General features: G+C 29.7%; 1 protein-coding gene across 2 annotated transcripts; it reads right to left on the minus strand.

Moving 5' to 3' along the window:
- Positions 1-914: 914 nt before the first annotated feature.
- LOC111035357 (tropomyosin-1) lies at positions 915-7,156 on the minus strand. Of its 2 annotated transcripts, none has more exons than XM_022316940.1 (10): positions 7,035-7,156; positions 3,840-3,976; positions 3,651-3,776; positions 3,459-3,592; positions 3,266-3,383; positions 3,134-3,204; positions 3,002-3,077; positions 2,872-2,934; positions 2,714-2,783; positions 915-1,124 (listed from the first exon to the last, which is right to left on the minus strand). In XM_022316940.1, the coding sequence occupies exons 2-10, from the start codon at positions 3,951-3,953 to the stop codon at positions 1,042-1,044; spliced, it is 855 nt and encodes a 284-aa protein (XP_022172632.1). In that variant the 5' UTR covers positions 3,954-3,976; positions 7,035-7,156; the 3' UTR covers positions 915-1,041. The 2 variants fall into 2 exon arrangements, with proteins under 2 accessions (XP_022172632.1, XP_022172633.1); XM_022316941.1 differs by lacking the exon at positions 915-1,124 and adding an exon at positions 2,337-2,468.
- Between the last annotated feature and the right edge of the window lie 17,509 nt (positions 7,157-24,665).

The raw sequence follows: 24,665 nt of genomic DNA on the forward strand, positions 1-24,665 counted from the left end.
ATCAAAAAAAAACAACAATACAATATTTTAAACAAATTAACAAACGCATGTTGAATTCACTCGTCTAAGTACGAATTTATTTACCAACGTGTTGAATTCATCAATTGTTTCTATATGACTAGCTTGACTCGTATTCATTTATTATTTACATGAATAATGATCATAAAATTAATAATATTATAAAGTACATGACAAAGTTAGATACTAACCAACTGTTCATTAAAAAACATGCATTATCAGTTTTTTCAAATTATTAACTGAAGTAAGTTAAAGTGTTTAATATTTGCCATTGAAATAAAGATATTAATCTACAAAATCACCTACCTTGTGAAATAATATTATGACTTATATTTCTTAACGATTAACTTTTATAATTATTAATTATTAAATATAACCATAGATACTTTGTATATAAGCCTATAACGAATAAATTGTCCTTAATAATAAGTTAAATAATAAATTAACCTAAATAATAATATTTTGTACATATTATGTTTATATACATACAGATGTTCAATAAACATATATATATTTATACGCAAGAAGTTAATTTATTATAGATCAATGTACAAATATTTCCCGTTCCATTGTATATATATATGTTGAACACCTATGTATATGTATAAGTATGTATGAATAATATATGTTTATAAATTAATCCAATGAAAAATTTAAGACATAATGTGTACATATTATGCGGTATAAATATTATAATATGTCATAAAGGCTAGGTGACTTAGAACATAAGACTAGATAATTATTGTACATTAATACTATAATAATAAAGCTAGAATACAGGTAAAATTGTAAAGTGTAAATTGTTAATTGGTTAATATGTTCACACGTAATACATTTATATATATTATATATACCTATGTATGCACTGGTTCAAACAATAAATAATCTAACAGTAATAATTTAATGTAATATTCTTTTGGTTTATTAATAGAATTGATGATGGTAATATTATTTGATAAAATCATTGGGTAATTATTTACTTTAAATGTAAATTCCTTCGAAAATGTGGCTAAGTCTAGAGGGTTAATATCCAGCCAATTCAGCAAACGTGGAATCCATCTCGTCAGCCAAAGACTTGTATCTGTCTTTGTTGAGGCCGAGTTCATCTGAAAAATAATAAGATTCTCGTTGTACAAAAGTATTCAATTATTTTAATAAACACAGTAAACAAATTGAAAAATTGAGTTCAACCATAAAAATAAATTTAATTTTAAAACATTTGTGATACGTGTTCTTTTAATACTAAATCGTAAAAATGTGGTCAAAACACAATTTTTCTAGTTTTTAAAATACAAGTATATTTTTTTTTTAAACATTGAAGAATGAAAAAATGTAAATTTATATGACTAGTACGTATTCGTGTTCATATTTGTATAAAGTTGTATAAGTTTTGTTCAGAAAAAGCTGTTTAAAAATGTATAGACATCAAATATTTGAACTTCGTATAAGAACTGACTGCATTCAGTGGCATCATTTAAGCAGGCAAGGTAGGCATTTTCCCCTGTTTAGAATATTAAAACATTTAATTTGAACATTCCAATTATTGGCGAGGTTGTTGGTGAAATAACATAACTATAATTTTAATAATTCTGATGAAATATAACATTGTGTGAGCACTAGAAAACTATATCGTCACTTTAATAATTAATAATATTTTTTTTAATTCAAATATATTATATAGACACCAATACTAAAGAAATGCTAAAAACAAAACAGTCACTCTCAAATTTACCTATGTAGGTACCTATTTAAATATTAAGATTATTGATTTATGCCTTATCAGTCGTGTTTTATATTGTAATTTAATTTGTTTTACCTCTTAAAAAAATAAAATTATAATGATAGATACCATATTTATTTAATTCTTCCGCGTTTATTTTTGCTATTAAATCAAGCTTTTTTGGCCATTAAGTTATGGTTATAAAATTGTATTGAGATAAAAATGGAAATTAGCTTGCAAACAAATATCAATCTGTTTTTTTTTTTTTTTGGTTCAGTTAGGTATATGAGCTGGTCAAAACTTTTTCCCCTCCCCCTTTTAAAAACTGAAATGACGCCATTGATTGCATTAATAAAAATCAAAAATTGTAGTTATTCACATAATGTAAAAAAGCTCATATTTAATAACATGCATCAATGTTTTTTTTTTTTAAATATTGAACCATTATTGTACCTGGCAGTTATAGAAGCGAATTTGTACAGCAACAACTGGAGACAAAACATATTAAAACGACAAAAAAAGCAAATTATGTGAAAAAAAAATAAAAAAGCATTATTTTTACAAAAAGCTACGTTGGTTTATGACAAAACTCGAACATAAAAAAACAAGAAGAAAACAAGTGAAGGCTATGCAGAATTTGTATTTGGTTAGTAGCCAGTGAGTTCAGCAAATGTCGAATCCAAGTCATCCGTGATTTCTTTGGATTTTTCTTTCTCTTTGAAGAGATCATCTGAAAAACAACACATTATTGTACAAAACAAACGTAAATAACACATTGATAAACAAAGCCCCGATCGTCTAAATGTTAAGCTATTAAAAATAAAAATAAAAAATAAAATAATAACAATAACAAAGCGTAAGTATATAGCTGCACATATTCCATTGAGCTAGACTAATAAGTATAATAATAATATAATATAAATACAACATTTTGTATAAATGTATTATTTATGAAAATTAAATCGCGAGACTTACCTTCAAGTCTGTCAACTTCCTTCTGCAGTTTCTTAACGGTCTTCTCGGCAAATTCAGCACGAGCTTCAGCCTGAAATATAAAATAAATATTTATATACAGTTTTTTTAAGGTTTTAGTTGTGAAATGTAATATTATTTATAAAAACTTAAAAGTTTACCTCCTTTAATTTAACAGTGAGCTGTTTGATTTGATGCTTGTACTCTTCCACTCGTTGATTGGCCTAAAACAAATTTTTTTCAAAATTTAAATTTTTTTATAATCTTAATATTTTTACACTAATCTATTACCTTTTCTTCAGAAACTTCCAACGATTTCAAGCTGTTTCCGACAACTTTCAATTCTTCTTCCAGCTCCATGATTTTTCTATAAATTAAAATTTCAATAATATCGTATGTTGTATGCATCCAAATTTTACTTACGAGTCACCAGATTTCACACGGTCCTCTGCTACTTCAAGTTCATCTTCAACAAAAGCAAGTTTTCTCGAAACCTTAAATTTAATATATTTTTAAATTTTTTTTCTTATTGATTATGGTATTATTTGTTATTACCTCATCAGATTTTCCATCAGCATCTTCAGCTAAAAGACGAGCTTCCTTCAATTGGTTAGTCAATTGGTCCATACGTTCCTCGTCTTGCTGGCTACGGTTTTCGAGTACTTTGCACATACTAAATATATGATTTGTATAAGTAATGCACAGAAATTATGTACATGAAATGTATAAATGTCTATCTCCAACTTACCGTTGAGATTCATCAGCTGCTTGAGAAGCCTCAGCCAATTTCGATGCAGCAGCTTGGGACCTTTCTTCGGATCTTTCAAGGTCTTCTTCAATCATCTGGACTTTCCTGTTCAAAGCGGCTACTTCACTTTCAGCCTTTAAACAAATGAATATTAAAACATCTTATGTATATTAATACTTAATGTTAACTTACAGCAGTAAGTGCCTTTTCTCTATCCTCTAACTGTTTGATGGCCTCTTCCAACTTATTCTTGTTTGTGTCCAGATCACTTTCTACCTGGGTCAATTTCTTTTGACAATCTCTCACATCTTCATTCACCTAATTTAAAACAAAATTTATACTAGTTAAAAAATGTTAACTTGAAATATTTTTCATGTTTACTTTGTCTGCACGAAGGTTCGCATCCTTGGACTGGCCTTCACAAGTGTCGGCCTTGTCCATGGCACTATCCTTCTCCATTTTCATGGCCTGCATCTTCTTCTTAATAGCGTCCATTTTGAAGTTTTTTTTCTACCCCTCTATTACAAAATATAACAGTTCAGTAAAACACTATGTAATATGAAGTATTCCTAGAAAAAACTATCATTTCATAACACAAGTACATAAATTAACTTAAATTTAAGAGATGAAACAGAAAAAAGGAATCCTAAAATATCCTTAGTTTATAATAATAATTATTAATTACAACAATGGATTGTTTTGTTGCATTCAATATAATACGTAGGTACATTGTATATATTTATTACCTACTACCTATTTATTATATATAAATAATTAAGGTATGTGTTTATGCGTAAGCCATTTTCTTACTTAAACGCTCAATAGGTCGAGTTATTTTTAAAGGATAATCGGTTTTTTATTTTTAGAATTAGGTTAAAAATAATACTCAATTTCAGTTTATATTTTCAACTTTAATATACTAATAGAGTTATCATTTCTACATTAAATGAATATTTTTCCGGAAACACTTGTTTGGAAAATAACTAAATGTAGTTATAGATAGTATTTAACCCATAATAAAATTCTAATAAAATATAATTGTTCAAAAAACAAATTATATTTTTAAAAACTTTCAAAATAATGTATGACAATAATTTGGAGTTTACGTACCTATGGGCTATGATTGAAGTCTTTGGTCTATATCCAAATAATATAGGTATGTGTACTTAATAATACCTACCTAATAATATACTACATGTTGGACATATTCAACATGTGTAACACAATTAACAGTAAAACAAATATCAACTTAATGTCGTCAATATGAAAAACAAAGAAAACTAAACAATATCCTGATTGACCACATGAAATCCAAGGATCACAAGTCAAAAGTATAAATTAATTAATACACTTCTTAAAGCAAACTAAATTGTGTAAAATAAATTATATATTAAGAACAAGTGAACAACTATTGTAAATACTATTACAATTTGAGCTTACAAAACTTATTAAAAAAAAATATAGTTAGGTACTTATAATTTATTTTACGATTACATCTTTAATATAAAATAATGGTTTAAATAATGCAAAATCTATCCACTCTTATAAGCTTACTAATTGATACAAAAGATTTAAAAATGGAAAATGTAGGTACTGGTTGCAAAACCATTATATATCATCTAACTATATATTATATTTTAACACTATATACTTATAATATACCTAATAAAATTAGGACATAGGACAATAACAACTAAATATCATAAATTATGATGGATAGATTTAGTTCATTAGTTTGGCAAGTATTTACTGTTTTCTGTTAGCTATTATAAAAAAATAAAACATTGATTTTAAAACTGCAACAATTAAAGTGTAGGTATGTATATTGTGTATTGTTTATTAGGTGCTAAGGAAAATGTGTCTTAATTATTTTAAAATAAAAGGTATTTGGCTTTAATATTAGAGAATGGCATTTAAACACCAATAAATAATATCTTATTATATCCACATCTATAAATTATAATAACTCATGTAGTCATGTAGGTATGTTGACATGGTGTGGACCTTTTAAAAAAAAAATGTATTTATGAAAAATAGTACAATTTTAATCAACTACGTAAGTTGTATAATACCGATTATGTATATTATAACCATGATTATAAACATTTATGATCTTGAAAAATAAAAAATATTTAAAATGTCTAATTAATGATAATTGTTATTTAAAAAAATGTAAGTTGAGTAAAGAGTATCCCATGGGTAATTTAGAAAGGTAATGGTCTCACAATTCCTTCTTATTTTCTGCTATTATCTATTTTGAAAGAAAAATAGGCTTCCGTGGAATCGGACAAAAATAGCAAAGTTGCTAATGCCGAAGTATAAAATAAAAAATAAAACAGTCTGGTACCCGCCATTTACAGTGAGTAAAACGATACCACCGCGCGGCACCACGCAGCGGACGTTTAAAAATAGTTGTACGCCGCCGTTGCGGTATGCACTCAACCGACCCAAATTCCGACCAAACACCTCACCGCCCCCACTAGTTGTTAAATTTTAGTTGCTAAATTTGTTTTAATTTTAATAACACGATAATTAAAACGTAAATCACATTATGAATCAATCATTGTGAATTTAACGCAACAATTATTTATGGCAATGATAACTAATTTACGACACTTTTTAGTTTTTATCGTGGTTATAAAGACAATTTTAAAATTTAAAATTTAAATAAATTGAGAAAAAACCAGGACTAGATTAGTTATATATAATAATCTTTCGATTTTCAATTTATCTTGGAAACTTGGTTAATTTTCAGAACTAATTTAAAACCACCGTTGTATATCTGCTTAATTTATAAACAATATTTAAGTTAATAATCAGAATTTATTTGATATCGATAAAGTTATTAGTATCGTATCTTGTTACAATAATAATTATGAATATAAAAATGTCAACGCCAAATCTTAAATATAGAAATATTTGGAACATACTGTAGTTTTGCACAAGCCCACGCTTTGTGACAAAATTAAACTACCTATATTCGCATATTTGGGCAACCAGAAAGCTGGAAATACTTGGTAAAAAAATGTTTCAAATTGCTTAAAATTAAAATTATTTATAAATAAAGCCAAAAATGCAATATAAATTCAAGTATAATATTAAACTATTCATTGCAATTAAACTAATACAAGGTTTTATAATTATAATAGTATAAAACATTCGAAATAGTTTAAAAGTTATCTATTTAATTTAATTTTAATTGTAAATGACTTTAGATGCCTAGGTATCTAAAATATTTTTAAAACATTTTTAATATAATTAGTATTAAATAAAGCCAAAAAATAATATTTTAAATATATTTTTTTTGGAAAAAACACATATTATTTAACTTTACATTTTATTGGAAAACAAAATTAAATCTTACTAACTTAAATATTATAGAATTGTAATGAAATCCCTATGTTTTAAATACGAATTTGTTCACTTGAATATTGTATAAAGGTAATATTTGAAAAATTTTAATAATAACTTATAATATATTAATTTGTGGGAATATTTGTATCAGCAATAATTATTATTTACGGGTATAAATAATTGTTTAATTAATTCTAAATAAAATAAAATATATATAATTACCTCCAAATAAAATAAACCGAATCTGAAAGGCACCACTGACAGCGATAGCAGCTGATCCTGGACTGTTGTTGTTCTATATGTGTAGTTCCAAATCTGTACTGTGTTCCCTTCTCCCACCACAAATACGCCCCACCATGGGGTTATAAATGGTGGGGATTATAAAAAAAATAGGAATGTAGTGACGAACTAGGAGAGACCTTTTAGTAAAGTGATCTATAAAACCAGTGAGCTTTATATAGCTGTACTGAACAGGGTAAAAGTATATCCGTATCACCAGTGCTGACTTAAAATGCAAAAAAGTTCAAATAACGTAATAATACGTATCTTAAATCTCAAAAATTGTCTTAAAAACGTATTTAAGATAAGTAATCTATTTTTAACGAATATTAACAAATCGTTATATTCTATCAAAAACTATTCTCAGATGTATTATATATAATATTATTAAAATATTTAATGTAGGTACCTTATTTTGTTTGATTAACAAAGTGCTGTGTCTGCATTTGACTGACACATTAATTAAAACCAGGGAGATGATTCTTATTTATATTATGCTAAATCCTAAAATGTCATTCACTATATAAATTAATATGACCTTTTATACTAAATTATTGAAAAACCATATTATTTTTTATCAAAAAAGAAATATACACATTCTTGTTTCTCAAATTATGAACATGTAATTTTAATTATTGTTCTGTCTGTTTAGAAAATTAACAGCCATTTATAATTTATGTATTATAATTGTTAAATAAAAATTTAAATTATTATTCTGTCAAACACTATTCGTGTACATTATTCTTCACACTACATTTATAATTAGATCTATCGTATAAACAGAGTACACAACATACATTTACATGGATAATTATTTACAGATTTGTTAATATTTATTAATACTTACAACAAATTACAGGATAGGGCAAGAACTATTAATTTTCAAAAAACAATTGATGTGAATACTTGAAGTTTGGTAAACATATAATAAAAGTTATGTAAAATAATTATTACAAAGTATGAGAGTCGAGAGACACAGTTTTTCTCGATCCCGTTGGCATAAAATAAATTATACTTCTCGGTTTGTATATTATAATAAACTATAAATTACCAATAGACTTAGGTAATAGGCAGTGCCTACAGTCTTTACCATTAATATAATGTCGATGGAAACGTAACCCAATAATTTAATCATTTGTTACTTGGTTATACATAATATTAGTAATTTAATATTTCTTTCAAAGAATAATCATCTGTTCTGAGCCACGATATTCCATTAAGTTTATTTGGATACACCAAAAATGTGTCTTATACAATTTAAAAAAAAATAGGCGCCTACCTACCTATATTAAAAATATATTTTCACAACAAAATAGCTGATATATTATATTAATATTGTATTATATACTACAATATTAGGTACTAGAATATAGACTAGGTACTGATTTTCGTAGTTCTATTTAATGACAGATATGTTTTTATTTATATTTTTACAACTAATTTTAATGATGGATGAATTAATTAATTTAAATTATTAAATAGTATTATGGTTTCATTAATTATTTATTAACCATCAAATCCTTAAAGTTATATGAGTAATGTATTAGAATATTATGGATTGTTTTGACATAAAAATTCAATAAGCCTGTTTGTGTTAACTTCAAAGTTATAAGCAAAATTTTAAAAAGAAGTAGCCAAGAATTGTAATCCCCACTATATGAATTATTGGCAAACAGCCCACAGAAATTTAATGAACTAATAAAATGATACAAATAATAATAACATTTACAAAGCTGAAATGTCTTATGTTACTCTAGACTAGATTTAAAATAATTTATCAAGATCAAATTATAAAGCGATTTAAATTCCATGGCCATATAGAATAAATAAATAAAATAGTCATTTGATTTTTATTAAAAACAAGTGATTTCTGCAGTTGTTTAATCATATAACAATTATTTACGATCACCCACAACAATTTATTAAGCAATATTTCTTTGTTGAACGGTCTATAAACCAAAAAAAAGCAGTTTGCCGGCGTTTCTAATGGTATTACCTACCTAAATCGTAGGCCATAATATGGTTTTGAGTTATGTTAGTGACTAATGATAAATATGGCAGATCAGTGATGTGGCGAACTTGACACTTTTCCGGGGATAGTCTAATATGTCATCCACCTTGCGGCATCAATAACCTAATAACACAGAATTAATTGTAATATTTGCAACTACCTATCGTAGTTATCACTAAAATAAGTACTTTAGCCTATAAGCCTATACTATCATAGTTCATAGGTACTAAATTATCAGCAACTATTGGCCATTACCCACCCACAACCCCTTAAAAAACTCAGAGTCGACAGCCTCTCGATTAATCTCTTCTCTACTCCACGCCACTATAGTATATCACCAGTTGAAAAATTGTTTCAGTTTTCACACATGCATATTAATAGGTAGTACCTATATATATCAAAATGTACAAAATGTCAACGTTTATAATTTATTGCAAGCAAATTGAATGAAGTAAAATATTAATAGTTTCTCTTAAATGTGTTTCAAAAACTTATATCGATTATCGATCTGCCGTACTAAATACGAGTATTTCAAATTTAAAAAAAAAATGACCGTGAGTTTTACGGGCGATTGTAAACTCTCCCGATGGTAAACTCTCCCGATGGTAAACTCTCCCGGGTCTACTCCAGTACTACCTGACGAAAACGTGTAAACTCTCCCGGGTCTACTCCAGTACTACCTGACGAAAACGTGTAAACTCTCCCGGTTCTAGTTTAGTACTACCTGAAGAGAACATGTAAACTCTCCCGGGTCTAGTAAAAATCATAAAATAAATTTAATATACATTTAAGTTGCGTTTAAAAATAGTCAATCATATATAATAATAATAATAATAATAATAATAATAATAACAATATAAATTAATGTCTTTAGCTGCTATGAACATGATATTATAGTCAAAATACAATAAAAAATAAAATTTCAAAAAATCAAATATACATTTCAGTTTCTATTAAAAATAATCAATCACAATCTCTGCAGTGTAGCCAACTCGTAGTGTAGCAATAACATTTAAAACAACTCGGGAGAGCTTACATACTTCCTACAGGTAACTATAAAGTTGACCCAGGAGAGCTTACACATTTACTTCAAGTAAACATAATATTAACCCGGGAGAGTTTACCATCGGGAGAGTTTACTAATTTGAAAAATCGGGAGAGTTTACCATAAAATCGGGAGAGTTTACCACCGCCCAGTTTTACTTTAGGTTACACGTGAAGTATGATTTTGCCGATTATAGTATGATAACTTTCAGACGTCAATAAATATTTTATTGGTACCTAAGTACCTAGGTAAAATGTTACAACATTTTACGTAGGTATAAGCATTGATTATAAATACTAAGAATTAATAGTTATTACATATTATTACTAGTATTTATAATCAATAGTATCTGGTATACAACAAATTATCAGTTAAGTCTAAAATAAGTACCTATCAATCAGTTTACGTTGAAAAGAGATTAAATATTTAAATATTCAATGATCATAGCCGGAAATTCATTAAAATTTCAGGGATGAAGGGCTCCAATTTTTAATGTAAAGAGGAATGTGGTTCCATCCCACACAACTAAAAAACTGTTTATTTTTCGGAGAGATAATGGGATATTTTTGGTGGGGAGCAAGCCTAAAATTGTGAATTTTAATTTTCACATAACTTACTTAAAAATAAAAATATAAAAAAACCTTATTTGGTTCACTTGATAATATTCTTACTTCTAAATTTGATAATGGCTCAATTTTTTCCAGTATTAATCATAACAAGAATTAAATCAATTATTCAGAACGTACAATTTGCTATGTTAAGCGTTAGTATTATACTGGACAACACATGCGGGTCTGGCGTCCTCTTAAGATTATCAAAAAGTATTCAAGCATAATTATTTATAATAATATTTTCATCTAAGTCTAGGGCGACAATGATCATCATCACCACAAATGATACCAGGATTATTTCTAATCCAAGCAGAGATTACCTTCTTGTAAGTATATAAATTATACATATATTAACATTATAAAATATTTTACAGTATGTATTGATACATCAATATTTTTCTTATACACAAAATTAAAAAAAGACATCACAACATTAAATAATCATATATCTTGCTGCCATTATGTTCAATTTGTAAATAATTTTATATTCCTTCAATTTTAAACATTAATAATTACAAAGACTTGAAAATACAACACTAAGGTCCTCATAAGTAGTTTTTAAAGAAATCTCATAATAATACATAATATACAATGCAAATTTTTTTCATGGGCATTCCAAGTTTGATTTTTTATTAAATTCAATATTTAAACAGAAATAAAGATTTTCGCTACTTTGTTGCTATTCAAAGAGTATTATATAATAATATATTATATTATTATGTATGTAATTGTTACGAAACTGGGAACTTCCAAAATACTTGTTTAGATAAATATTAAGCTATTTATACTACAATGTAGTGACTTATATTAACAGTTAAGATAAGATAATGTCAGAGCACTACCAGTTTTACCTTAAGGAGGTACTCATTTAGGTGGAATATAGCAAATGTTTCAATTTAAAGCTCGTTCATATTATATTATTTGAACACTAATCTTATTATGAATCTGAATAAGTAACAACCTCGATCATTTTGCTTAGTCTATACATTCTGAGCGGAGCGATAAATGCATTGGGCTTTACAAATATCTGTGTTTTTTCAACACATCTGAGTTTTTAAAGTGTGATCAGCATTCAAATTTTGACGATGGAAGATATTCAAACTATTAAAACTATTTATGCTCAAACGACATTTATTAGCATGTTATTATTCAAATAATAAAGCTTTATTTAGCTACGTATTGCGAATACTAAATCAGAGTCGATCTGCTAGAATGTTAGAAAAATAGAATGTTCGAAACGACAATTACATTTAAAACAAAAATCTACACGCCATACGGCAGTGTCATCTAGTAACCAAAGTGAATGGTATTCTTGGAAAGTCTTTCACACTCGTGCTGAAAAAATTACAAGGTATAACGATAGATAGCGCTAACATTATTATTCAGAACATTTTATTTATAATACAATTTTTTGCCGTGAACATTATTAAAGTCATTAAGAATTCAATTTTAACAGTAAAAATGGGAATTGGGACATTTGCGCCAGCTGGCAAATGAATTATAGGAATCAAAAAAGAAAAATGTATAAAAAATCAAATAGGATTCATGTTTAAAAATAAAAATAAAAAGGGGGGCATGGGCGCGCACGGGCAAATGCGTTTTGAGTTTCAAAAAAAAAAATATTAAAAAAAGTTGCATTAAAAACAAACATTAAAGACTGCAGTCGACAATATTATAGTATTCCTAAACCCATAGCCTTATTTACAATAATTATATGAAAAGAAAATGAATATTTTAAGGAACCAGCTGGTTGTCAGCACTTAAAAAATGTGAATAAAATGTTGGACTAGAGTTAACTTTAAGAAATAAAAATGGGAAGGGGGGCATAGGCGCCCGCAGGTAAATGAGTTAAAGAAATCAATTTAAAAAAATATACAAAAAAATCAAATAGGATTTAATTTTAAAAATAAAAATGGGAAGGGGGGCATGGGCGCCCGCGGGCAAATGCGTTTTGAGAATCAAAAAAAAAATATGAAAAAAGTTGTATTAAAAACAAACATTAAAGACTGCAGTCGACAATATTAGTATTCCTAAACCCATAGCGTTATTTACAATAATTATATGTTGAGAAAATGAATATTTTAAGGAACCAGCTGGTTATCAAAATTTAAAAAGTTTAAATAAAAAGTTGAACTAAAGTTGATTTATAGAATATACAATTTGAAGGAGGTCATGGGCGCCCGCAGGCAAATGCGTTTTGAGAATCAAAAAAAAAAATGTATGAAAAAAAGTGAAATAATATGATCAGAGTTCTATCGACTTTACCTCAGTACAATAAAATAATGTGTAAAATTAATGAAAGTTATTATGGATTCAAAAAAATTAATTGAAAGAGGTCGAAGGGCTCTTTTACGTTAAAGTTACTTTTGACTTAAATAATTTAATGTTTGAATTAAAATTATATCGTGTTTCAAACTGTAACTAGCATACATTTTGAAAAAGTATACAAAAAATTCAAATTTTAGAATATTTAAATTTTACTTTTGTCCTTAGTAAATGTGTTGGAAAAAATAGATTAAGTGCAATGTTAAAAGAAATGAGATGAAAATATATTTTGAATTTTAAGACAATATAATTTTAACTCATCATACCATATTTTTAAATTAAAACTCATAAATAAATAAATACTGAAAACTTTACATTAACTCTTCATACCGTCAACCCCCATTATTTCTTAATAAATATTTTGCTATATTTTTTGATATATTAGACTTTTAAAATTAGTTTTTATAATTTTTTTGTGATAGACAAATCACTAATTAGTGTTGACAGTATTTAAGTTATTATTAATTATAAGTACTGGTACAACGCTAACCGACTGGCTTTAAAACTATGGATACAAATTAGGATACTTAATTATGTTCTAATTTCTTTTGGTAATATTTATATATTTTCTTTTATTGTTATGCTTATACAATATCGAATACCTTGGTAGTTAGTAGAAAAAGATCATTGCAATGCAATCGACCCGGGATGATAGTATACTACCGCTAGCGGCTAGCCTACTATCATCACCACAGCTTCAACTATCCATAGCCCTTAGGCGTACTAACCTTTTCATGACTTATTTAACCCTCTGTTTTAACACCATAGTCGCGCGAGTTGGGCAGTGTGGGGGGTGCTAGTTTAATCACCCCCGTTTGGCGCGCGACTAACAGAGGGTTAAGTGGGACCCTTAGAATAAAAAGATCCTTATTTGGTTTTCTATATTTGTGTCCGCTTATCAAGTTGAACTTTTTTTTTTATTTTATAATTCTTAAAATGCATTTGCCTGCGAGCGCCCATTGATACAGCACGAACGGCATGCCATAATCTAAAACGGCCGTTCTCACGGCCAACAAATAATAACCAATGACAATAATAAACAATACGGTTAACAAAGTCAAGTCGTACAAATGAGGCGTTTTTACGCAAACATTCAGAACATATAATACAAGTAAAAACAACATGCAACATGCTTAATACCAGTCGAATTGGTGGTCGAAGACATGTTTACTCGTCAGAGCGCACAAACAACCGCCAATCAAAAGAACACGAGGGCCGGTCGATGCGTATAATTATAGGTGCATTCGACCGACCAAGACAACTATTGTCGGCAGCAAACTGGCGCAAACTTGAAGCCGTCCAAAACATTGGTCCCCGCACCATCACCTCCTCCCCATGGTTTGTGTCAAATAGGACGATCCTTTCCTCAACACGTACCACCAGCATAATAGAATCAGTAAAATCCATAAGTAAAAACTTTTTCTATCGCAGCTCGCTCTCGGCGTTCGCTCACGTCCGTGGATTAGGACTGTCATCGTCAGTCACCGACCAGACAGAAACTTATCCAAAACCTCACCCCTACCTGTGGGCCAACTCAAATAACTAGCTCATCACATCATCTCAATCAACTCGTCATAGGCTAACGCCTGACACGAGTATATAGGCACATCGCCGTCATACAAGCTATACGACCAAGACACGTTTCCTTCTCTCCAGTACAAATACTCACTGCTGACGTCTATGAAGAAAAGAGAAACTAACAGCTATCGCCGAATGTGGGATTGAGACCGATCACCGCCATTCTCGAAGACATTGCCAGCCAACCAAGAAGAACACTGCTGACGCCGGTCAATAACTTCGGGCTTCGAACTCATGACCCGAACCGTCAAACCATATGGATGGTTTAGTCCAGGACCCGCGGTATATAGCGAGCTCGAAGCGTTGCAGTCCATCAACAGGGGATCGGATAGCCTGCCACCATCAGACCCCGAAGACCACCGGCGAGAAGAATAAAATAGAAACCTACGGGTGCCCACTAGAAATTCTGCCAAACAAACACACACGTGTTCCATAACCCTACAGTACCACAACCTACAGCTAATAGCCTCAGTTGCCGAAGCTTAAAAATAAACGTACTAAGGTACAATGTTTAGCCTGTGATAGTTCATTTGACCATGATTACCGCCGAAAACATGAACTTAACAATCATGGCGGTAGTTAAGTAAAAGTGAAAGACATTAGTCTTGGTGTAGCCAACAATCCCTTTGCTGCTGCCCGACTGAACTTCGAACGCAAAGTAAGATATCTCCTATTAAATATTTAACTATGTTTATGACTGTAAATACTGCTAACTAATTGTAAATTAGTATTGAAAGGTATCTATTAACTATTTTTATTTATTTACACATAACTCAATTATTCTATTTGACTTTTTAGTTCTAATTATACTAAATAATTGACAAAATTGTTCATGTTTAGTACTTCAAAACCCTGTGTGTGACGTTCATATATCTGAACATTTACCCTTCCTCCCCTCACCTACTATGACGCTATCCTATGTGAATCTACATCGAAAACAACATTTTGAGTCGGCAAATCAGTGGATAGTTGCCCTAGTTAAACAAAAACTGAAATTACGCCCCTGAATTTAAAACTTATTTAAGTTGATTTTTTGTTATTTAAATTTTATAAACTTTGGAATATAGTAAGTGGTTTCAAAAAAATCATTGTTTATTGAACTCATTGATTTGAGTATGATTTTCGGTCAATGCATTTGAATATTAAGTAGAACTTTTTTTGTTTAATTATTACAACTTCAAATAACTTGAAGCATACAATATATGCAAAAGGCGATAAAGACTTTTATATGTGCTACAACTTGAAAGTATGAATGGATGTACATTTAAGAAGTAACTAGTTAGTATTAATATTTTATAAGCATGTGATGGCCCAGTGTTACAAGTGCTCATCAATGTCAGCAGATCTCATTTAGCAATGAAAGTTTTAATATTAGAGCGATTATAATTATTTGGAATCAACGAAGATGAATGATAACTGCTTAACTACAATTTGATATGTTTCATACTTGTAAGACGCATTTGAACAATTAGAGACCACATTAAGGTGAAACGTCTTTCTTAGAGCAACATATTTTTTATTAATCATTTAAGTTTCATATGTTTTATAAAATTTCTAGGAAGATTTGAAGCAACTGAATAACGTATTGAAATAATTTTATTTTGGAATTATTTGAGAACTATCTGGGTGATAAGCTTTCCCCCCCCCCTTCCACTGCCAATTACCGATACCACTGAAAGAATCGTAAATTTTAGCGGTTCTATTATATCTTATTGTTCAATTAATATAAACAATTTGGACTTTTGAGTAACTCGTGCAGTCGTGCATATGCGGAGCTAGGATTCGTCACTAAACACCCAGGTGGTCACCCATCCGGATGCTAGCTACGCCGGCCGATGATTGACACCCATTAGGGACTTCAGCCAATCACCACGCCACACCAAGCCCCAACTGCATTATTTTTATTTTGTATTAATTGTATATTACATATTATTTTGTATGCCAATTTTGATTGTAAATAAACCGTGCACTATTGCTAACAGCGTAGACGTCACGATTAAGGTTCGAGTAACACGTGTGTATGTGGAGCTAAGATTCGTCACTATACACCCAGGTGGTCACCCATCCGGATGCTAGCCACGCCGGCCGATGATTGACACCCATTAGGGACTTCAGCCAATCACCACGCCACACCAAGAACCAACTGAAATATCATTATTTATATTATTATATTTCCTTTAGCTACGTAAGGAATTGGCTTACGAATAGTGTTTCAAACATACCACAATAAAATGACATACAGTCATACAGATAATTTAACAAAATTTATTACATAGGTAAAAGAGTTACTTTAATATAAATTCACGTAATAATTTCATATAATTTTTAAAAGAAATTATTGTAATTATTTAATACTATTATTGTCTTTCATTAATTTTGTGTATCAACTTTAGTAGGTCAAAAATCTAAAATACTCCCCATCCAACAACAAAAAGTAAATTTGCCAATACTTGACAAACATTTAAATTACTTAAGTCATACTTTACTAGAAAATTCGTCAAGTCCTCACATAGTACTTCTCTCAATTAATAAAGATTTGGATTAGTTAAATACTTAAATATTACAGTTAGTTGCTTCCAATCTTGTAACACCATTTTTATAGGGCCTAACCACAGTTTTTCTCAGATCTCAACAAATTACTACAGGACTAGCTATTTCATTTCATTTCTGAGGGTAATGTATAAATAGAATGTTATCATTCATCTAAGTTAAACAATGTGCTGTGATTAATTTATTATTAGATATCTAAAATCTTTTAACTTATATTAAACATGTTAAATGTTTATCGAACATATTTTGATATTATTTGTTGTATATCATTATTTTTTATCTTTGACAAACGTTTTTTTAATAAAATAACATTTCAATATACCATTTTTTTCTAATTTCTATTGAAAAGACAAATTTACAAAAATTATTACAGTAGTAAAAAAATGCCTAATCATTATGAATAAAGTGTAACTAGGGTCGCAAAATGAAAAAAAATTGTTATTTATAAAAGTTATTTTATATGGCGTGGTAAATTTAATGTAAGACAATGTAATTATTTCTTTATTTTTTTTTTTTTATTCTAAAGCAAAATATTTTTTGGAGTTCACTTGGTTATAGTAATCAAATTTCGGACAAGTAGTTCATTTGTTATAATTTGATATTTAAAATGATATGAACAGGGTAGTGGAAAAACATGTTTTTCATTAGCAGTGCTGCTAATAAATTACGCCCTGTCATAAAAACTAGAAATCCATATTAATTGTTTCCGCTAAGTTTGTGGATTTATTGGGAAAAATTGAGCCGAAACATTGTTCCTAACAAACCGGATCAGAACGTAAGCGTCAATAGTGTTACGCACATTGTAGCCAATTTGACTTACAAGTCCATGATAAAAGATAAAGAAGCTGTGCAATTCAAGGATGAAGACAACTGACCAGATGAGTGAGTCTAGCAATTTAGCACCTAATTAAATAAAAATAGCTTTATTTCAATAAATTATATTATCCTGTCCTTGTGTTAAAATAAACATTGTTGAGGAATATATTTAAGTCAGTATCATTTTATCAATAAAAACGTTAGATAGTGGGTAAAGGTCGATCGTAATGCCTGATAAAAATAACGAATTGGCCGTATTCGTTCTACGTTGTAACGAGAACATTTGACCGCTCCCCGTATAACAGCGCATACAGTGGAGAAAATGAACGACACGTGCTGAATACCGATAGCCAGCCAGGTACGGATGAGTGAAACACCAAATCATAATAGTACTTGAGGGAAAACAACACGCTCCGAAGAACGAATAAAATCAGATTCCATCAAAAGGCCAATACACCAACCATCAAGACTCGTTCACGGACGATGCCGGAAGGTGCGTAAATAACACCCCGTGACCGCTGATGAGTACCGTTCCGTTTTGCATCGCAACAATTAGTATGTCATATACAGTTAAGCGGTGACATGCTGTCTAAATGGATCCAATATCAAATGCATTAAAATGGTGCCTAATCCCGGAGAGCTGTAGAACTATACTAATCGCATATTCTTCCGTACTAGGGACCAATATTAATTGCCAATTGGTCGAAACTAGTCGGACGAGTATTTTTAACGTCCGAGCCGAGACGCCTCAGCCCACCGATACACTGTCCTGATCAACGACCAGTACTGCCCGCCGTCAGAGCCCAGCCATCTCAATCAACATTCGGCTACCCAGGGGCCAGGACCACCGTGAGTCAACGCAAGAAAACCAATTTATTACATTTTTTCCTCGTTATAAGTTTCTTTTAATTGTCACATCGCATTAAGTGGCATAATTTACTTAAAAAGAACATATTGTATTGAAATAAAATAAAAATGTGAAGAAACTACATACAATAAAAGATAAAAAAAATAATGAACAACAAAAAATTAAGTGTTCACTATTAACTATTACAACGTCGTCGACAGGTAAAAGCACAACTCACTCGTTTTCAGACATTTCTGAATGAACCAATGTCTAACGTTACAACGCAATTAAGATTAAGCGCCGAGAAATTCGTGAAGCACGGAGCAAATTCCATTAGGCATTCCCGACTACATTAATGTCGCATACCCTTCATTTACGTATCCGGGCAATATTGCCGTTCTTGTCAAAACCGTTTACTATATAACAAAATAGAGTTATTTTGGAAAATGGAAGAAAAATCGTTGTAGCATAATTGCACTGACGAAGAAAGATCGTGTAAAACACATTTTAACGAAAACCTCGGTAAAAATGTGAATGGCAGATTTATAATTGAACTACCATTCAAAGAAAATTGTCATCAGCTGTGTACCTCATACACCTTAGCTCTACGAAGATTTCTATCATTATAGAAAAACGGCTAACAAAGAATCCCGAATTATATATAAAATGTATATAAAATAAATAAAAATAAAAATACATTTTTATATAATGTATTATATATAATGTTTATGAGAGGGTACGAAAGTCTCCATCATATTATACGAAATGTGTTTATGATACCGGCGGCGATAAGCAGTCAATCGATCACACGAAATGTTTTATCTACCGCACTGGTATGTAATAACTAATAATTAATAAACAACTGTAGTAGAACGACAAAGTTAAGCGTCGTGTTTGGCGGGCCTGTAAAAACTAATGGTGGTGTGTAATTATATGACATACTGATGAACGGACCAAAAATACAACCAGACCTATGAGATGTCGTGGTAAGGTTCAGAACACATAAATATGCATTTTCGGCGGACAAAACCAAAATGTATCGTCAGGTGTTAGTTCACTAAGACCATCATAACTATCAGCGTGGATTATGGAGATCAGATCCAAATGATAAAGTAAAAGTACAGAGACTATGTACTGTTACTTACTATTTGGTGGCGACAGGTTTTTTGGCAATAAGTTGCGTCAATTGCATCGGCGATAAGACCACTAACACGAAGTTAAAAAAGAAATAAATGATTTCTGGTGTCGACGATTACCTCACCGGGGCAGATTCATTGATGGAAGCAATTGAATGGAGCGACGAATTAATTTCATTATGCGTGGTGGGGGATTCGAACTACCAAAATGGACTACGAACCATACAGATTTATCTCCGAATCAAAACAAAGATGAATTAACGACCGCACCAATGGATAGAGAAAGTGTGAAAACTCTAGGTTTATACTGTTATCCGAAAAGTGATAACTACACGTTCGTCGTACAAGTACCTAAAGAAAGTAAAAACTGAAACAACTAAAAGACATATTCTTGCCGGCCAAGTTACATTATTTGACCCATTAGGCTTAGTAGGTCCTGTAATATTGGTGGGTAAAATATTGTTACAAAGTTTATGGCGTGAGAGAATCGATTGGGACATCCCAGTTCCACCACACGTACTATTACAGTTGGAGACATACAATACAACCATGGTTCGACATAGAAATACGTCTCTTTTGACGTCTTTTCTTAATTTTTTGTTCAACTTGATGACACTATTGAGAGGATGTCTACGCACTATTTGTTTGCTCTTTATGTCCCACACACAACAAAGCAAATAAATGTTTAGCAGAACCAACCATTATTAAAGTAACAAAATATGGTTGGTTCTGATAAATGAATTGCTTTGTTGTGCGTGGGATACAGAGAGCAAACAAACAGTGCTCTGACATCCTCTACCGATCTTTTTATTCTATCCCATAAGTCAAGGTTTTCAATCTAATGCTAGGTAGTTTTTCAGCTGATTGATCTAGTGGCGTTTGCAATTCAAGAACCTTTCCTACGTATTCGACATTGTTAACCTAACTATTCTACCTGCACACTTCCTATTCTCCCTAACTACAAGTCTCACTCGCTCTCCCTTCCCCCCCCCCTCAATCACCAAATCACCCTTTTCTCCCTCAGTATTTCTCTCTCTCTATTCTACACTTTTTTCCATCTCACTACCTCACTCTCTCTCACTCTCTCTCTCTCACAATCTCTCTCACTCGCTCTCCCTTCTCGACTCACCCCACCAATCACCCTTACCTAACCTAACCTCACCCTTTTCACACTCAGTCTTTCTCCCTCTCTCACTATTCCCCCCTTTTTTCCATCTCACTACAACTCTCTTCCTCTCTCTCTCTCTCTCTCTCTCTCTCTCTCGCTCACACACAGTCTCTATAGTGCCTACAGGTCATCGTACCTGATAATCGGTGAAAAAATTTAAATATCACAAAAAAAAATTTTAAAACAAAAAAATAAAATAAACTTCACACCTGACCAATTTCATAATTTTTATCATAATTTTATTGACAGCCGAAATAGCGTTATACCAGTAGTTGCAATACAATTAAATTGAAAAGTTGGGGGCAATACAAACTCTGATCATTTAACAATATTAAATATTAAATAAATTAAATTATATTAAATACAATCTACTGAAAAATAAAAAGTACATACCACATGTTTTCGGCTATACAACCAAGTCTTTGAAACACTCACGTCAACATATTTCACACTGCATAATATGACATTGTATTCAAAATTGGCGAATTTTCACTGGCGAATAACATCTCTGAAAAATCGCAGCCTATATAGTAAAATGTTCAATAATATACGTATGAGCTATTTGTTATTAGAAATCACAGATATTATATAGCTAAAATAATCTCTTTATGGTTTAGCTTTTATCTTACCTTTACGTAGTTATTATGTGTTAATTTGTGTTTTAACTATTTCATTCAAAAACATATAAGTTTTATACCTTACAAAAGTTATATTTCTTCACTAGGCACGACAAGTCAGTTATCTACTAGAACTCTGCTACTGGCTCATTTTTATTTTAATAATAGCATAATACACAGGGACTATGGTAACCATTACTGATTAGCAAGTTTGTTTATTTTATTTCAATATTTTATAAATATCGTTCAAATCAATTAATTGTATTGTTAATTAATTTATAAAATATTAATTCCTGAAATATTGGGTTTAAGAAAATAAATAATTATTACAATAAATTAGAGTTAGATAATATGTTATGTGATTATCTTTAAGTAAAAAATAACTTAGTATAATAATAACTGCATTCCTGGGCTAGTTAATGAAAATTTTTAACTGAGTTAAGTTAAGTCGATATGAAACATTTCAAAAAGTTTTAAGTTAATAGTTCTCCTAATTTTATGTTTTATTCGGTTAAGTCAAAATTGATTAGAAAACTTACAACTGACTTATTTTTTTATTTACTTAAATAGCTAGTTTTCTGGTTTTAAAATAATAAAAAGTAAATGTTGTAAAAGTATGCATCATCAATAATAATAATGTTTACTATATTTATTATTTAGTTTTTTATAAACAAACTACACAACTTGGATTTGATTAAAAGAAACTCATTATTTAATAAATGTTTAGCAATAAAAATCAGTTAAGTTAAAAATATTAAAATATTAAAAATTAAATTAAAAAAATTCTAGTATGTGGAGGTCGCTCTGCTATACATTAGGTTACAAGTTGGTCAATATATTCATCGCTCCGCTCGAAATCTTAAAGAAGTTAAAGAGTTAAAATTGAAATAACTTTAATTTTTTAACTCGTACACACCTAGGTTTGAATAACTACAAAATTTTAGGATATTTGAACGCCTATGTCAATATATTAGGACCATTATGCACCCAATATTATATAAAGATACCTATATGCTAGTATAAATGTATATTTTTCATAATCACCCGTACGGGATGATTACTGGTTAGGATAGTGAGTTTACCAATCTGTGAACATTTTTGTTTTTTAGATACAACTATAATATAATGTAATATTAATATATAATAGAACAATGAAATATATATAACACTAAATTAATAGTGTGATGCAACGGCTAACTTTGGATTTAAAAAAAATTACAAGTTCTAAATTAAAATTGTGTCTTATGAGTAATCACTTATAACGGGTATTTCTAAATTAAACCTTATAATGTATGTCTATTTCAACTACTTAAAAATAAGTTATAATTATTAAATTACCCTACGAACAGGGAGCAAAAAAACAATGACGATGAGCGGCGTTTGTATATTATTTGATCTCTCTTATTTTATGAATTTACCGTCAGAAATAAAGTATGTGTCTATATAGGGGTAGCATATTTTTCTTGAAATTAAATTTTTATTTTAAGTATAAAAAGTACATTTAACTACCAAAAAAATATGAAATAAAAAATTAATTACTTGAAACATCGACACTTTCGGTCTTCGGCGGAATCCCTGATTATTGTGTGTGCACTGCGGAATAAATCAGATACCCTCGACCGAATTTAAGTCTGAAATATTGAGATTTATTATGAAGAAAAAAACCGTACGGATCGCTTCATGTTTCTTGTCCATCTCTGCTTTGCTAATTGAAATTTTAGATCGATTGCGTCTTTGCAACTACTTAGAAAATCGCCACGGATTGCATTATAATTTATACTACGTCAATATGATAAAACCATAGATAAATATTATATTACACATTTTTATATCAAAGAGGTCCATGTTTGAGATTTGACCATTAAGATAATGAAATGAGATATAACAATAACCAAAATAGTCAATAATTTTCAAATTTAAATTACAACAATTTATAAAGTACTTATTATTTTAATTTTTAATTTAATAATTGATAAAGGTGGTGTTTAAATATTCGAAGCACAGGCATTTTTTTTATGAGTTAGTAAATAAAAATCTTATTGTAAATAAATGTGATTACTACTAAATAGATTTAACAAAAATAGGTATTCAATGCCTTATACATCACATCAAATTTACCGACTAACAAACTATAATTTGTAAAAATCCAAGTTAAATCTTTTCTCCGAATACTGTCGAGCGCGAAATTAATAATTAATATTTTACGTATTCATTTTGAGTGCATTGGTTAGGTATATTTTAAGCTATTCGAGGATAATTAAATTTTAAAATTTCATTATTTAATTTCCGATGGATATTCAATAATCAGCACAACGACTATCCCAGCTTTATAAAATAATTTGATGTTTGATGTACGACGGCGTCGCTTTAATTCACGGTTCGACCACAAGCCGACGGCATAGTAATATTCATATAACCATATATTAGGTACTTAACATTTATATAAACTAAAAATAAAAATTGTTGAATTTTGCGGGACATAAAAACTCCAGTGTACTGTACTTCTGTAATATAACTATAATGTACAACACCATTTATATTTATTTAATTTTATAAATATCTATGTTATTATTCTGCGACCTGGATATGCCGTCGTCGTTTGTGATACCGTATTTTTTTGTGTTGCGCGCTCAGGAATAAAAATATGCCCCTACTCCACCCGGGTAGCAAATCAAATTTTAATTTTAAGACTAAAAAGTAAAATATTTAAGCACCAAAAGAATAAGTAATCAAACTTACGTATACATCGACTCTTCGGGTAATATATAGCTGCAATAAGGCGCCATATCTTGAGTGCAGACGCCATGTCGATTAACTTCTTCCTTCACCTAAATCTGAATTGAAAAATTCGAGATATTTTATAAAAATTA

Source organism: Myzus persicae, unplaced genomic scaffold (assembly GCF_001856785.1).
Source record: "Myzus persicae strain clone G006 unplaced genomic scaffold, MPER_G0061.0, whole genome shotgun sequence".
In the NCBI taxonomy this organism is placed as follows: Eukaryota; Metazoa; Arthropoda; class Insecta; order Hemiptera; family Aphididae; genus Myzus; species Myzus persicae.